Source organism: Elgaria multicarinata, chromosome 6 (assembly GCF_023053635.1).
Source record: "Elgaria multicarinata webbii isolate HBS135686 ecotype San Diego chromosome 6, rElgMul1.1.pri, whole genome shotgun sequence".
Classification (NCBI taxonomy): Eukaryota; Metazoa; Chordata; class Lepidosauria; order Squamata; family Anguidae; genus Elgaria; species Elgaria multicarinata.
The window spans coordinates 85,543,036-85,561,342 of record NC_086176.1 but is presented as its reverse complement, the minus strand read 5'-3'; the positions used below and the strand labels follow the sequence as shown (position 1 = coordinate 85,561,342).

Sequence of the window (18,307 nt, the reverse complement as noted above, 5' to 3'; positions counted from 1 at the left end):
TCCATCCTCCTGAGGTCGGTAAAATGAGTACCCAGTTAGCTGGGGGAAAGGTAATATCAGCCGGGGAAGGCAACGGCAAACCACCCCGCTATAAGGCCTGCCAAGAAAACGTCAGCGAAAGCTGGCGTCCCTCCAAGAGTCAGTAATGACTCAGTGCTTGCACAAGAGGTTCCTTTCCTTTTTCCCTTCATCTAGTCCAGCACTCTGTTCACACAGTGGCCAACCATCTGTCAATCAGGGAACCACAAGCAGGATATGGTGCAACAGGACCCTTCCACCCATGTTCCCCAACAACTGGTGTATACAGGTTTACTGCCTCTGATACTGAAGGTTGCAGTTAGCCATAAATGGAAATGGGAGGAGTTGAGATTCCAATGTCCTGTGGAGTGCTCAAGATTCCACAAATTCAGTGGCAGGGTGCCATCACTGACTGAAGTACTGCCTAATCCGTATGATATGAGGGGGTCTTCCCCTCACTCAATTCCAATAGAATTTGCAAAAGGGCACAGTCATTCGTACACTTTGTGCTGGACTTTGCAGACACTTGACACAGTGGGAATCATCTCAGCTGCTTTTGAATGCCTCCAAAGCCTGCTGAGTCTTCTACATCCACCAGAGAACTTGGGGAGGAAGGATTGTGGCAGCCATGAATAATACGAAGGTCAACCAAAATTTGTGGGCTTCTGGCATATATATATATAGGAAGAGAACTATGGATGGAAACTAAACATGTGTTGCTGAAGAGTATCTGACATATATAAATGGAAATAATAGTTGTTATCTTGAAAGGTTGTGGTATGCTTAATTACTGCCAAATGATAGACATTGCAACCATGCTTATAAAAGCTCAGCTGTGGCTGACTCTCAAATACTGAAGGTTGTATTTTATGGCCAGTTAAAAACAAGACACCTGCTGTCATGGTTGGTGGGAATAAACTGCATAAAGGCACCTTGTACTCAGATTCAAAAGCTTTAGTTCTGTACTTGAAAGTAATGGCAAAGTTGTTGTGCTTTACTTGAAAGTAAGATCTACAGAACTCAATAGGGCTTTCTTATGGGTAAAACAGCATTTTTATACAGCCCATTAAGAATGCTTTCTCTGGGTATTATTTTAGTCAGGGTGCAAACATTTGAGCTTTGGCTTATGCTGTTGAAAAATCTAAATCAGGAATGGGGAATCTCAGGTTTCTTGTAAATTACTTGCTCTGTTTGTTGACCTGTTAGTATTCAGTGTGAACTACTATGTAGGGCTGACATACACAATTATTTCGCAGCCAGAAATTCTTCCAGTCTACAATATAGGGATAATGAACTGCATTTACCTTGGGATTTGCAATCACAGTGTTTTTTGTTTTGTTTTTTTAGATCAGGGATGCAGACCCTTTGGGCCCCGGGGCCTACTCCAGCCCAGGGAGGTTCTGCATCTGGCCTCCAGAGACTCCTGTGGTTCCTCCATGGGATGGGGCTTGGCCTCAATACCAACCTCCTGGAGGAACCCCTGCTATTATCTCCAATCAGAAATAACTGTGGGCAGTGGGGGAACTTGTCTGGTATTGAGAAGAACCGTTTTCTCTTCCTGGCGCTAACCAACTGGCTTCACATGGCACACACTGCCCCCGTGGGAGTGATATATGCTGCACAAAGGCAGGCATTTGTCCAGTGCCTGCCAGCCAAATGTCTTTCTCTGTGCCTCTCTTAACATGGAGAAAGGCAAAATGAGGGAGAGGGATGGTCAGTGGCCTAGCCCACTGGAGGGCCTGGTGAGGGGTGATTCGGTCCTTCACCCAATTCTCTTTTTGTACCTGTGTTTTAAATGTTAAAAACTTTAAAGTTTAACATTCAAGACTGAAGCTAGAAAAAGTAAGAACTACTGTCTTTAATGCCACCATTTGTTTGGGGGTATACAAGGTGGTGCTCAACCATAGCTAAGTTTAAAATCTTAGATTCTTCCGGGGATTTTCTAAAGGTTGCTATCACTTGCACCGAAGGGGATATTTTAAAAATTGGTGAACCAGGAAAAGTGCTATCCAGACAATGAGTTAGGTCATTTTGCCTTTTTTTTAAATATCTCTAACTCTTCCTCCGTTAATTGTGCTTCATGAGTTCCTTAGCCATACTCTGCTGTGCAAGCTCTCAGATCCACTTGTTCTGAGGAGGAGAAAGGGGAAGAGGCGGAACTCGTATCTCCTCTGAGGGATTTTACCCAAGGGCTCCATTTAAACTCACCCCTTCTAAAATGTTCTTGAAAACAGCAAAAACCAGCATAAAATAAAAATTTCAGCAGACAGTGGCAGCTACAACCTAGTTTGATAACACATAATCAGAGGAAGGCCAGATTAAAGCAGGGCCTTCTTATAAACCTGGCAAACCCCCAAAGGCAACGTGTTCAAGAGGTGTGGGGCCACTGTGGAAAAGGCCCTATCTTGTGTGGACACCAGTCTAACAGCCCTCACAGGTGGGCAAATGTGAAGGGCCTCTCTTGCTGTTCTTAAAGTGTGGTCAGACCGATATAGATGAAAGCAGTCTTTCAAATAATTTGGTCCCAAACCATTTAAGGCTTTAAAGGTCAGGTTGCTGTGTAATCCTTAACTTCACAACCACCGCTTTAATTGCATTTCCCTAAAAGCATTTAACAACTAGCCAATTGAATGGTAACACTGGACTATGCTGCAGGGGTGTCATACTCTACTCTCTCCTTCCCAGAAATATGGGCATAATGTTGGACTTCATTTGTATTTTCAGGTGATTTTTTAAAACCTCAGTAAAAAAAAAAAAAATTAAAAATTCCATGGCATAAGACCTGGGCTAGAAAGAATAAGAACTTCCTGCTGCTACCTATTTTGTGCTAGATATGCTTCTGGATTTCTCACTTGTTTTCTATGGACAGTAATTGCTGCTCTATGATGATGGACTAAAAATGGGTTCAAAATGAAGCAAGAGATCCCTGAAGAATGCTCACTCTGCACTTATCTCTATGACTAATACTGCTCATAAATTGTCAGTCACAACTGTGACTAATTTGGCTAAACACACTGAAAGGTAGTAGTTTCTCACAAGACAATTGGACAGAATTGTAGCTGAACATTTTGTATTGTATCAGGTTCTGCAAGGACTACAGATGTGCTCTGTTTTATTTGAAAGCTGTGGAACCGGGCTAACTAGTGGGGCCTACGAGAGGAAGGGCTGGTTAATCCAGCCATGACTGGCTGCAAGAGAGAATTTGAGAATTCTCGCTCTTTTGTACCAAATGTGTGTTCATTATCATTCCTTCATAAGTACTTTAGTTCTAGTGATAAAAGTGCAAATTATGTGTTGCTGTTTATAATTGTGACTAGGAAATAGCTAAAGTCTAATCTATAGAGTTTACAGTCGATTTACATTGTCCTGCAGCTGGTCAGCAGTACACGTATGGGTGGACTTTAGGCCCAGAGTCCAAGACCCCAGATTCAGAGAGAAGTAGGTGATGAGGACAACTGCCCCAGTGCTATTTCCACAGCTTGCTTGGTTGCTTTTTCCCCAAGATGTTATAGTAGGGTGGGTTGATGGGCATCAGGTGCCTATTTTATTATTTTTACTTTACACATATATTATCCTTTTCTACAGCAAAATGGTACTTATTCTCAAGTTAATGTATTCAGCATCAGGGCAGCAGAAGCAAACTCTGTTCTGCTCATATAGTCATGATAGTGCCATGATTTAAGTAGAAAACTACACATGCTCATAGTATTTATTTTTTATCATGAGAGAAAAAGAGATTTTCTGCTTTGTTTTTATTGCTGTAGCATGTCAGGGATGTAGAAACAGTTGTAACGCATAGGATGGTGGTCATGGGAAGAAAGGTGAGAAAACTTACTTGTGTGCTTTACAACTGAACATGGCATTCTAAAGTAGGGGCCATTAGGTCCAGGATCTAAAATTACCTAGCTCTTCCACTGCAACTGGTGGTTGTGACCCACAATATATTAACCTTAATGCATTCAATTAACAATTTTGCAGTTATGCAGCATGGTTTAGCGTGTTGTCTGAATGGAGCCAATGGCTTGTATTGATCTAAAGTGGAGTGTGGATGGGGAGGAGTGGTAGACAACAAAGAAAGGAAAGGAGGAGGAAACCGTCTAAAATGGCTTTGTGTTTGTGAATTACAGTAGAATTTAATGTTAGGATTAAACTTGAATTCTATATCTGAAAAGCTTATTTAGACTATTATTCTAGATCAATTTGTTAGGCACTTAAATAGTCAGATGCCTATCTGATATTAACATAATGTACTTTAAAGTTGTGTGTATATTTCCATAGGCGTTACTGGAAATAAACGTAATATAGCTGTATTATCCAAACATAGAATTTTGTTTTGTAGTTCTACATTTCAGCACTCCCAATGCATGTTCCCTCTTGAATTTTAGATTTTCGCCTTTGTGTTGGTTTGCACAACATTTCTAGAAGTGAAATGTACTAAATGATGCCAATGTGATTCTCCCCCCACATCTGACTTTGGTGTATGTGTGACCGGAGATCAGTCTTGGAGTGAGCAGTCATGGCTATCTTGATATGGACAAGCAATGCAGTTGGCTGCCTAATGTAGTAATATTTTTATGGGAGCAATGACTAGTGTGAACCAACCCTCTGTGGTCAGAGCAGTGTTCCAGCATCTTCTGAAACATTAAAGGCATGAAAACCTTTCAGTTGTGTGGCACAGCCATTTGGGCACCAAATGTTATCGGGACTGTATATATCTAAGTACATTCAAGAAAAAAAACTTAATGTAGATGCATCTTGTGCCTATTTGTCACTTTATCCCTTGGAGGTATTAAGTCCTCTGTGACTTCCTCTGATTCATACTGGTGGTGGTGGGGGAACCCAATGGGTTGGATATAGAAAAAGTGCATGTGATGGATTGATGAAGCTGATTTCCCCATTCCTCCTCTCCCTGGCAGCTGGAAAGGCTTCCTGGAGGTTCAGGGGATCCTATTGAATGGGGTGGGCTGTGGAGAAGGGGGATCCCTGAAAATCATGCAGAGATACCTTTATTTATTACATTTATATACCGCACCCATAGCTAGAGCACAACTTCCCTCTGTTTGATTTTTGGGGATCCCGCCTCACCATAGCCCACCCCATTTAGTAGGGTCCTGCTCAGCAGGGGAATCAGGTCTACCTGACCCATTAGGCATGTTTTCCTTTAGATCCAACACAATAAATAAATAATATAATCACTCTTTGGCTTGCCAAAAGAAGTATATATCATTTTGCAGTTTACTATATGATTTAGTGTTTACTTCATGAATAAAATGGCTGCAATCCTGAAGCATTTTGTTGTGAAGTAGTTTTAGGCTGAAACCCTATGCACACTTTCCTGGGAGCATTCCATTGATTCAGTGGGGCTGTTCGCATGAAACAATAGTCCACTATGGGTTATTCAACCTACGATTAGGTGTATGTCATAAATGCAATTTCTAAACATCCTGAACTTGCAGAACAATCTTGACTATTTCTGCTTTCTGTCAATTTAAAATGGAAATTGCTGTTTTCAATATGAGTTTCTGTTAGAGTTTATTATTTTATACCAAATGCAAGTACCTTTGAATAGAGGAGTATTATGGAACTTTTCATGTTTATAAAAACAAAATCATGTTGAATTTGACCTATAAATCAAATATTAAGATGAAGACCTATTGTATCAATAGTTTTAGACTTCCAGATATATATTTATTTTTGCAAACAGATGTAAAACATCCCCTGATAACGACCATAGTTTGGTACACATAGAAATGCAACTCTCAAACTGCTGTTGTGTACAACTAAAACGCAGCAAGGGGTCCCTTTAAAAAAAAGCATTTGAAAAGACAAAATACTGAGATGTTCAGATACATAATCACATACTGTTAAAAATGAAATTCAGATTTGAGCATGATGCATGAGTAAATAAGACCCTCTGCAGTGGGATTTTAAAATCAGTTACTGTTGGCCTCCCATACAGCATAACACAGTCACTCAGCTGTTAAAAACCTGATCCACTATTTAAAAATATATATAAAAACAAATTGTCTATCTTTCTGCCTGATCTCTTTTCAACTGCTAACACAATGGAAACAGTAGGTGATCAGTCAGTGCATTTAGTTTGTCAATGATGGTTTTGTATAAATATTGGAAGGGTGAGAAACAGAATTCGCACAGTAAAATATGATTTCATCTTCCTCTTCTCTGCAGTTCCATGGCTCATGCTGCGGTGTGAAATTCTCATTTTACACACTTTGCAGGCGGAGCACATGAATTATGCATTGAGCAAGAGAAATCTCCTGCTTCAAGTCCTATATGCATTTACCCAGGTTCTGTCTCTATTATCAAGATGAATTGCAAATGGAGAAATGTTTGAGGGAATATGGCTTAACTTCTTTGTTTAGCATTCAGCTTTGGACTCCATTCTCTTCTTTAAGGAGGAAACACATTTATTTTTATGTGAATTGTAATTTTAAGAAAAGAACAAAGAGATCCATTTTTAAAATTTAATTTCAATTAAACTATCTGTAAATGGAGGGTATCAGTGTGGGTTTATATATTCTCTCAAGTTTTAAATGCACTGAGTGATCTTGTGCCAGTCCAGTATGTTGCAAATTCAGTTCCCATTTGTAGAAAGAAAATAATGCCAATCTACAATAGGGATTGGAAACCCTACTGTAGATTGTAAAGCATGCTATACATATCAGCTGCACTCCCTGCTTGTCCATTTCCAAGCACAATTTAAGGTCCTTGATACTACCTTTTTTAACCACTGTGGCTTGGGGCCTAGTTACCTAAAGGCTAGCCTTTCTGCCATTTGAGCCTTCCCACTCTCTAAAACAGGCCCCCGCTGTTTGTGCCTTCTTAGGCAGGGTTGGTAGCAATATATGAGAGGATCTTTTCTGTTTTGGTAACCAGTGGTTTGGATCCAAAGGTGTTTTGCATAAGCAGAAAGGCCTTTCCATTTGCACAGGGCAGTCCTACCGAGTAGGAAGGAGGAATCAATAAAGTCCTGTTGTGCAAGAGGAGATCTGCTTGCTCTTCTCTGGATCCAACCCAGTATGTAGAACGTCCTACCAAGGTTTCCTCTCCACCAGTGTTCTGCTGTCACTTGAAAACCTTCCTTTTTCAGGCAGCTTCTCAATAGCCAGTAGTGGAGTCAATGCAATTATTTGGTGATATTATACCTGGGTAACAAATCATGATTCTTGGTTTATTGCTCTCCTTACACACGTTTGTAGAATGGTCTATATAAACTCGTTTTCTTTCCTTTTTCAAAGACCTCCGTTTCTCAGGTCTTTCAGTCACTCTAAAATGTGTTGAATGTTTGATTAATGAGAAGTCTCAATTCAGAGTCTTTTAAAGATACCTAGGCCTTATCCCTATTCTCATCTGGCATTAGCTCTCAGTTGATTTGTTCACATGTCCGAACACAAAAGAAGCAGTCCAGCCTATCCCAACCTGATGCCTTCCAGATGTGTTGGATTATATCTCCCATCACTCCAGCCAGCATGGCCATTGGATACACTGGCTGGAGATGATAGGAGTTGTAGTCTTAGACATTTTGAAAGCACCAGGTGGGAAGACCCCAAGGAGCTGCCGAGGAAAGCCTGAAGTTAACTCAGGACTTCAGGATTGTAGGAAAGAAAAGGCTGCTGAATCCCAGTGTGAAAAGCTGCTCTCTCGTAAACTATATCAAAGCTATCAAAAATGCTTTTTAAAACTAAAACATAAGCTGATAGCACAACTAAGTGCTTAGAGCAGGACACTGACCTGCTGTTGCAGCAGAACCTCAAACTATGACATAATGTCGGTGTCACAAGATCATTGTATTTCTGGTTCAGGCAGATAACTTCAGAGCAATTGTGTTGAAAAGGTTTGCAGGATTCTTTTTGTGAATTCTTACTGTATGGTTCTTACGAACATTGAGCCCAGTGAGTAGAGTCTTTTAGATATAAAAACATGGGAAATATTTTTACTCAATGATAAAAAGCATCAAATATTTATATGCTTTTAGCAGAAAGAAGAGAAAACTTTGCAAGAGAAAAGCGCTCCTGCTAAACAAGATGTGTCGCTCTTAGATCTGGATGACTGTAAGTACTTCAGATATTTGCCCCTTCACATGATATTTTTATGTCCCTGAAAGTTAAGTCAATTGAATTAAATTCTGAAAGTCTTGAAGGAATACTGTTTTATATATATATATATATGTATGTGTGTGTGTGTGTGTGTATGTATAGTTGAATATGTATACATGCACGTTAACTATGCATTTGTCAAATTGTACAAGATCTTCACACATATATTTTTTAAAAATAAACTATTCTTTCTGAACAATTTCATATTAAATATGAGAATCACTCTTAAGAGTTTTCAGTCTATATCAAATACAGTCATCAGCTCATTGTAATACTGTTATACATTTTATATTTAAATGTATCTTTTAATAAATGAATAGCTTCCTAAGTGAAGGTAGCAACTGGACATACAGGGAAGTATCCTATGCTCTGCATGTGGTGGTGGGAACCACTGCTAGTGCAATGGGGAGCTTGTGGGTGGTAAAGCAACCTGAAATGAGCATAAATGCTTGTTTCCAGAACAAAGTGGGACAGCAGAGCTCACAGAAGGGAGCTCTGCTGAACTGTCCCAAATCAGAAGCAACTGTTCCTTTATGAAGCACTAACTACTCGTTGCACAACCAGTGGCTACTACCAAGCATATCTGGAAATCATTCAGAAAGACTGTATTGTACGTGTGTATTTTTAATGTAAATCCTGTCTGATTAGTAGTATGGAAATATTTACTAGCCTCAAATACAAACAGAATTCAAAAGCATCAAAGCTACGGATGAGATTTTTAAAATTATGGGTTGGATGCAAGCTTAGCTTTCCATGAACGGAAGGGCTCCTTCCATCCATCATTGAGTGGAGGGTTCCTGCTAGCCAAAGTGTATATATGCGGGGTTGGGTGGGGAGAGAATAACTTTTGCCAATTTCCCCCTCCCCTTGCAGCTCCCATAGCCATCTTCCACACTGTTCCAACCCTCCCAAGCAGATTTTCAGAGGGCTGCAGAGTTGCCTCCCCCACTTCTGCCAGCAGACTGTTCCCTGAGTGGAACTCCGCTCATGGCATTCTGCCAGCAAGGGCAATGTATGAATCCAAGCCTATAGGTTTTGCAAATATCTGAGACTTCCACTTTTATTTCTAAGCTATCAAAAATATTTTATTCTATAGCCATGCAGCAAAGCAAAGTACAGAATCCTGGCATTGAAAAATAATAAATGAACATTAATTTCCCATAGTTTACTTTCAGTTTGAGGGATTTTTGTATCCCTATTACAAAGTATTTTGTTCCCTGTTTTATTAAACATTGGGGGAGTGTACAGTATACAAATGTTAGTCTAATGTTTGAAATGTTTGAATGTAAGATACCACAGAATCATAACCCTATTCTTATAATGACTTAAACTAGTTGTATTTCAGTTATTTAACTATTCTCTATTTTTTTTTCTTGCAGTTAATCCTACAACAGCTCCGATAGCACTTCCCAAGCCAACTATTCTCTCTCCAACTTTAGCTGCTGATCTACAAGGTTTAAATTTATCAACTTCTTCTGTCATTGATGTAAGTATTTTTTTTATGGGATAGTTTATTTTTCTAGCTTATTCTCTTTTAAAGTGCACTTGCATCTTGATCCATAATTAGCTTACAAGCCATTCAAACCTCCTCACTTTTTAAAATGTAAATGTAAAGCAAACATTGGGAACAATATATTGTGGATGATTTTAAAAACTTTGTGCCTACATGATAATGTTAATATAATAAGCATTACTCTTTTGCTAATCACTTTGCTAACTTTTAGCCCACCCAAAAGCTTGACTACTAAAATCTTAACCACTTACAAATTTTTATTTATTTATTTATTTATTTATTACATTTCTATACTGCCCAATAGCCGAAGCTCTCTGGGCGGTTCACAAAATTCTGGATAAATGTCCTAATTGTATAAACTAGTAGCACAGAAACATATTTGTTTCTTACCAAACGTATTCTTGAACAGCCTCATTTTAAGAGAAAAAAGGTCTAATTTAGGTTTTTAGATTTCCCCCCCATAATATCCTATGCCAGCTCTTAAGCAACTAATTATCATTCTTCTGTAGTGTCTGTATACTAGAAGAAAATCTTGATCTGACACTACAAGATGACAGTGTTGGCATCAAGCAGGTTCACTGGGGAGTGCTTTCCACAGTTGTGCTGCGGGGGCACCACTGAAAAAGCCCTATAATTTATTGCGATCTTCTAATCATCCTTCATCGGAGGCCCTTTGAAGAGGGCCTCAGATGTTGATCACAGTGTACGGGTAGATTCATATTAATTAGAGATGTTTCATCAGATATTTTGGTCCCAATTCATATAAGACTTTATAGGCCAAAAGCAGCACTTTTAAATTGTTCTCAGAGATGTATAGGCAGCAGTACAAGCAGGCCAGAATTGATGTTATATGTTCAGACCTTCTGATCACTGCATTTTGCACTAGCTGTAGTTTCCAAACTGTCTTCAAACACAGCCCCATGTAGAGAGCTTGCAGTAATCTAACCTGTAATCTAACCTGGAGGTTACCAGAGCATATAGTACTGAATCCAGGTTGTCTCTTTCCAGATAGTGGCATAGCTGTGCTACCAGCCAAAGCTGGTTGAAGGCATTCCACGCCACTAAAGCCACCTGAGCCTCAACTGACAAAGATGGCTCCAGGAGAACCCCCAATCTACGAACCTGCTACTTTGCGACCTCACCCAGAATAGGCTGAGCACCCTCAGTATGGACAAAAGAACCACCCACTAAAGGGACTTGCTAAGGAAAGGAATATTTGCCACTGGCAATGTTGTTGAGATCTTCAGGGTCCAGGGAGGGTTTCTTGAGGACTAGTTTTACCGTGGCCTCTTTCAGGCCGTCCAGGACCATGCCCTCTAAGAAGAAGGCATTAATCACCTCCCTGGACCAGCCAGCTCTTCCCTCCCTACCAATTTTAATAAATCTTTTATATATATAATAGTGGATGGAAGCAATAGCTTACTACATATGGTTTTAATCCTTAAATTTTTTAGCCCAAACTGTTACTTAGATTCAAACACAAACCTTCAAAATTAGTGGTATGTGAGGCAGCATTACTAAGGTAGGATACAATTGCCAGACAAGTCTAAACTGATACAGTAAAAGTAGATGAGAAAGCAACTTGTCTGGAAGCAACCAAGGCCATTGTGAATACATCATTTATCTAATGGTTTGTATTAATCTTATTTAGCTTTGAGGTTTGTGTGCTGAGTATTTTTTGGCCATGTACAGTACGGTAGTTTTACCCATGCAAGTCCATAGTATTGACCTGCCGCACCAATGTAATATATCTTGTTTACACCATATGTGATAGGGACTGTAATAAGAGTGCCAAGAGCTAAAGTCCAATCAGTATAGAAGAGAAAAGGTCTCCCATTGGAGTCTGTGTAATGCATACGGTATTCATGTAGCCAGAGAGAATATATGCCTGTCACTCCTAATTCTTCATAGGAATTATATAGTACCTGGTAAGTACCACCTCAGAATCATTTAAAAACTTTTGATATTTTATCCTCATACTAAATAGAAAGGAAAGTAATCAATGTTCTAACACTTGCCTGATTGCATAGGAGGAGAGGTGAACCTACTATTTTTAGTGTTTGGGAGCTTGCTCCAGAGTCAGAGAATCATAGAATGATTGAATTTTAAAGTTGCAAGGAAAGTTCAGGTTTCTAACCCCTTGCTTAATACAGGAATCTTGCAAATACAGCATCCCTGACAGAGAGAGCCCAACACCTCCCAAGACAGAAATATTAACATTTTAAAATTTTATTTATTAAAATATTTCTAAAAAGCTTTTCAGACCATTTGAGACTCAAACTAGTGTATAGTACAAAATTTAAGACACTTGTAAATCACAGAACTTAAAACACAACCTTAAAATCTTGAAACCAGGGCAGCACAACAACAACAGCACTAATCAGCCCATACTGCCAGTTGAAGGACAGCAACATTGAATAAATCATCTTCACTGCTCATCGAAAGGCAATTCCTTTGGGATGCTGCCACAGAAAAGGCCCTGTTTCCACAAGCCTAACCTCATTTATTGGGGGAGGGGGCATAGAACAGAGCCTCAGATGACTATCATAAAGCACATATGAAAGCAGGTGGTCCTTCAGATATCCCTGCCCTACCCATTTGGGGTTTTATGGGTAAGAATCACAATCTTCTCCTTCATGGCTTCTGTGTATCATAGATATGGGTTCTGTGCCTGTCCATAGCCTCCTGGACCTAAGATGTTTTGGTGGGAAGTCCACCCCCACCTCCATTCAAGTCTAGAAGATGGCACTCCCACCTTTCCCCTCAGTTTCTCTTTCACTGCCTTAGCTGCAGTGTCTTTAAGAGCTTTCCCCTGCTAAATCACTGGTTTTGGGGGTGAAGGGAGATTGAGCTAGGTCGTCTTCATTTTTTTCTTCCTATTTATCTTTTTCTTATTTTGTGTTGTTGTTTTTGCTCCTTCAAACAGTTTTAGCATTTCCTTCCTCTTTCACATGGTCTCCATGGGCCTCTTCAATGGCCTATGGCCCTTTGGGGCCCTTTCCATAAATGTGCAGACTGAGGGAGTAAACTACCCCTAACAGATGGTCACAATCTCTGCCTGTTCTGTTTGGGTGAAGGGTATGTGGTCGAGTTGTGTGCACATTGGCAAAGATTTACTAAACAACCACAGTGTAACTCCATTTCCCACCTTCATGCTGTGCTGTGGTAGTGTGACCTGCAATCGACAGACCCAGTAAGACAGTCAAGATTGCACATAATGCTGTCCCCCTCAGTGCCTGTCGTGTCATCAGCCTTGGTACCATCCTTGCTGACTCCAGCCCAACCATCAGTTCTGATTGCCAACACAATACCAACAGGGGTACAGTGCCAGAGACCTAGTCACCTGCTGACACTGCATCACCCCATTCCAAAAGGGCAAAGTTCAAGCATACTGATACAATATCTGGACTGTAAAAGAAAAAGAAAATGAAGCTGACAAATTGGGTTCACCAACTCCTGTGGCAAGCTGGCAGTCTCCCAGCAGGAACCTTTTCTATCACCATGTTAAATTGATGCAAAATCTTCCACAGGTGTCCCCAGTATCCCTAAATGAGACTTGTACTGCTGGCTCTACTTCAGAAGGAGAAATAAGAGATTCCTCCCCTTTGTCATTCTTGGACAACTGCCTTGTGTAGAGGCCCATGCGCTTTCTCCATGGTACAGTTGTTCACCAGATTCCAGAAGGGACTCACTCCTACTAATTCAGATACTCTGACCGATGTAGGTGATTGGGGATCATCCTGATGAGAACCTTACAACACGGCCTATACACTCGCTCTCCATCTTGTTCTTTGGACAGAAGGTCACCAATGAGGGAATCACACTGAGATGCTACAGACAGCCATGATACTTTGAACCATATCCTCCTTGACTTATTGAGAAGGTCTCTATGGTATGGGCCGGCTTCTTTGCAGGCACGCCTCACTCCACCATGGCAAGTCTAACCAAACCTCCAGTATCAGGAACCCCAGCACAGATGTTGCAACTGTTAGCCATCCTACCCACAGAACTCCCAGCTGCCCGATAGTCTCAACTCTTGAGATATCATGGACACCAGTTCTTGTCATTTGAACCATGACTATCCAGTGATCATCTCATGTGCCTTGTACTATTACTCTGGAAAAAACACTGGAACAACCAATACAGATAGTTGGAGGACAACTATTAGTCAGGTTTATCTGAATCTGAGCCAGTCTTTTCCTCAGCTTCTTCTCCAGACAAAGCAGTTAAGGGTTATTCACTGCCATCACCTACAGAGGAGAATCATCCCTATACCACCAAACAACTAATCGTATGGCCACGTCCTTAGGACTAGATGTCCAGTGAGTAGATACCACAATTGATGACTCAGTAATGAACTTCGTTCAGACTGAGACCATGGGTCCTGTTGCATTAACTGTCCTCCCTTCTTTTCTCAATGTGGCAAGGGATTCCTAGAAAAAGCCTTCCTCTGCACCACCAATGTCTAAATGGATGGAGAACTTCTAACATGTCCAGCACAAGGATTGTGCCTTTCTCTTTCAGCAGCCAGCCCCAACATTCATCATGTTGAGACTGGCCCCAACAAGGCATCCTTGAAACTTCACTGTGTTGTGACTGACTAGGAAGGGTGCAGACTAGACATGATAAGATGAAAAGGGTTTTCCACCCCTGCACTTTCTGCATTGCAAATTACCAAACATGTATGGCCTGCTACCAGTTGTTCTAATGGTGGAAGACTGCCTCTCTGCTCAAATATCTGCCAGATAATAAGAAGGAATTGGAATGTTTTAATGCCAGCATCAGTTGGCTTACCCGTCCACTGATAGTTCCTTTTACAAGTTGGTATTTCAGCAGTCTAAACACTTGTTCCTTTGATTCAATGCAGACAACAATTGCATTGAAAGTAAGGTGACAGGTAGAAATAGCATCTTTGATCCACCAAAATCTGAGGGTACCAATTCCCTGCCTTTTGACATCCAGTTAAGGAGGTATTACGAGGACTGGTGGTCCATCATTATTATTATTATTATTATTATTTATTTATATAGCACCATCACTACTACCAAATGTTTTTTCCCCCATCATGATATACTGGAACATGATTGAATGCCATTTACCACCCCTTCAGCCCACCAAGGGTTACAATCCCTACTCCTGCTCACCACATTGCTCCAGCAAAGGTCCAAACAAATCAATCAAGGGTTCCATTTCATATCATGGTATTTTAGGGTAGAGAAAAAAGATGATGGCGTTCGGCCTATTCTAGTATTAAGTCCGTAATTCCTTCAAAGTTCCAAATCGTGACCCTGACCACCATACTGCCCCTTCTCCAGGAAGGAGACTGGTTTCCCTCCATAGAACTTAAGCGTGCTTATTTCCATCCATTCTGGCTGGCAAAAATATATCACACCAATAAGCTTGAACTGCTGGCTGTTCAGAAGGCGTTAATTGCCTTCAAAGCAATTGTTTACAACAGCATTGTGCAGATCGCTACAGACAACACTGCCACAGTGTGGTATATAAACAAGGAGGTACAGGTCAAGAATTCTCCTATGGCTCACTCTAGATAGATCTCTGGGACTTGCTCATCACCCAAGGTCTAAACATGCTTGCAAACCACCTAACAGAGACAGACAACAAATTAGCCAATGTCTTAAACCAAGTGGAAAGAACTTCACATGAATGATATTACACCACTCGATAGTACACAGTCTTTTTCATTGACGGCATCCACCACAGATTGACCTCTTCACCACCAATGAAAATACCCAATGCGACCTCTTCTGCAGCAGAGCAAGCATGAATTGCTCCTCTCTGGGAGATGCCCTTTTGTATTGATGGTATTCAGTTCCTCTATAGCTTTCCCTCCTATCCCACTCATCACAAAAATACTGGCAAAGATTCGAAAGGATGGATCAGATAGTCATCCTAATCGGAACATGGTGGCCCAGACAACATGGTTCGTCAGCTTAAGAATCTATATCCTCAGGTTTCCGAACCAGTTCCTAACTTCTGTCATTTTGATTGCCCTAATGTCCAAACCCTTTGAACCACTTGCTTCAACTGACCTTTGTTTGCCTTACCCTCAAAACATTTTTTTCTGTTGCCAGAATGTTCAAGCGTTGAACTAGAGAACCGGCTGCCCTCTGATCTGACCCTCCTTATACTGTCCTTTCATTTTTTCCACATTGTGCGTGTTTATACACCACTATCACAGCTAAAAAGCCAAAAAAAAAAATGTAGTATCCCTTTCTCATAGGGGAGATGCTCTAGCCCGTGGATCATTTTAATTGCCTTTTTCTGAATCTTTTCCAGCTCTATAATATATTTTTTGAGATATGGTCACCAGGATTGTACTCAGTATTCTGGTTGCACCATAGATTTGTACAAAGGCATTATGGTATTGGCAGCTTTATTTTCAATTCTTTTCCTAATGATCCCTAACATGGATTTGCCTTTTTCACACTAGTCACACACCAGGTCAATGTTACATTGAGCTATCCACTACAACATCAAGGTGTCTTTCTCAGTCAATTTCCACCAGCTCAGACCCATCAACATATATGTGAAATTAGGATTTTTTTGCCCAAAGGTGCATCCCTTTACAATGAACTGCATTCACCATTTTAATACCCATACCCCAGCTAAGAGATAGTTTTTCAGCTCTTCACAATCACTTTTTGTGAAGTGGATGCTGTCAATCACAATCACAATCACCCTAAGAGAGCTTCGGCTATTGGGCGGTATAAAAATGTAATAAATAAATAAATAAATAACTTGGTATTGTCAGAAAACTTGGATCACCTCATTCAGGGATGGATTAAGGCCAGCTGTTGCCCTAAGCACAGCCTGATAATGGTGCCTCCTTGGCCGTTCCATTGCTTAGCTGGCAAGACATTCTCAATAAGTGCTGAAGTTTTCTCTTTTGTGGACCATTTAATTGAATACGTTTCATCTTGGGGTCTGAAAAGTACAGAAGCAAAAATAAAAACACACAAAAGAATATGGATCATATATATTTATAATGCTTATAAAAACACTGAATTTCATGCAGAAAATGTTGGTAAGACAATCAAACATACTGAACTCTAAGTATATGTTGAGACAAAGATTGTCAGAAAGTTATCTCAGATATCAGATGATGTTGTGGGACACATAGAGCTTAAAACTGGTTGATTGGGTATAATAAAATAAAGCACAAATAATAAAAATTTGCCACTCTTAGAATATGCCCAGCAATACTACAAACGAGAAAGATCTTGGAATTGTTGTAGATCACAAGCTGAATATGAGCCAACAGTGCGATATGGCTGCAAGAAAGGCAAATGCTATTTTGGGCTGCATTAATAGAAGTATAGCTTCTAAATCATGTGAAGTACTGGTTCCTCTTTATCAAAATTCCAAGTAAACCATGTCTACTGGATCACTCCATCCACATGCTTCTTGACACTTTCAGCCAGCTCTAAATGGAAAGTGTGACAGGGGCTTAACCTACACCAAGTAGGATATTGCACTATGAAAGTGGTATGAAAGGGGTATATGATATGTGTCCCCAGTACTAAATTGCTTTTGAGGCCTGGTTACCCACAGTGATTCTGGGGAGGAGTCTACCTCTTTTGAAATTGCCAGTTTGTTGGACACTATATCTTCTTTGACGAATAGAAGTACCAACTCATAATGCTTGTCCTTCCTATAGGGTTTGTATGCAGAGATGATTATATCACTCCATTACACAAGGTACTACATGCCTACTGTATCTTTTATTCTTTTTTAAAACTGAGCACAAGTTGCATCTTGAATTTTCAGGACGGCATCCATGGGCATTGTGGCTTAAATAATCCACAATGAGTTCAGGCAATCATGTGAACCCTGTCACTGAAAGCTCATCAAAATAAAAATGTCTTAGCAGCTTGTTTAAAGCTTAAAAAAAAGGAGGCCAACTCAACATCTCTAGGGAGGGAGTTCCACAATCTCAGTGTTGCAATAGAAAAAGCTCTTATTTTGCTACAGAAGCCAAGCATCTCTTGGTTCTTAAAGTGATTACTGTGTCTGAGAGTTCCAAACTTTTGTAGCAAGGGGAATGACTTAGCAGCTCTTGGCCTGATACAAGGACCACACTTCAGGTGAATCATAGGGAAGTTTGTGTTTTGCTGCAACATACTAATCTATGCAATGACTGCTTATCTAATACAACACCTCTTTCATGTCATACAGACATGTAGTAAAACACAATCTAAATGAAATAAAATAATAGATGAAACCTTCAAGATACTTTCAGGAAACTGATCATAAGAATAAGAACATTTTTTTCATGTGCACTCCCATTTGTCCTTCTTTAACCTAACATTAGTTTCTCATCTCTATAGCTACTGAGCTAGTCCTAATCATGCAGAGTCTAATTGCTTTAATGTTCATACAAGTTTATCTTTCCTTATGTCAGAACTTTAATGTATTTTAATACTTTTGTCCCCCTTCAAATTTCTTCGTTGGGAAGCCTGTCTGACTTCGCTTTTCCTAAAACATGTTCCAGTTTACTGCAGACTAACCATTTTTCATATTTAAGAAACGAGTTTGAAATATTGCATATATGGAAACACTATTTTTGAATAGGTCACACTTCTTATACTTTTTTTTGCCAGAGATTAAACGATGAAGTTATTTTGGGAACTTCATGTAC

At 40.1% G+C, this 18,307-nt stretch overlaps 1 protein-coding gene across 7 annotated transcripts in view; it reads left to right on the top strand.

Annotated features, from left to right (window-relative positions):
- Window positions 1-18,307, top strand: part of AP3B1 (adaptor related protein complex 3 subunit beta 1) — a 354,279-nt gene that overhangs the window by 287,900 nt on the left and 48,072 nt on the right. For 6 of the 7 annotated variants that reach the window (XM_063127965.1, XM_063127964.1, XM_063127967.1 and 3 more), the window contains 2 exons: window positions 8,015-8,090; window positions 9,515-9,621. In XM_063127965.1, the coding sequence (XP_062984035.1) occupies window positions 8,015-8,090; window positions 9,515-9,621 (183 nt within the window). The remainder of the gene's footprint in view (window positions 1-8,014; window positions 8,091-9,514; window positions 9,622-18,307) is intronic. The other variant, XM_063127966.1, reaches the window with a different exon arrangement.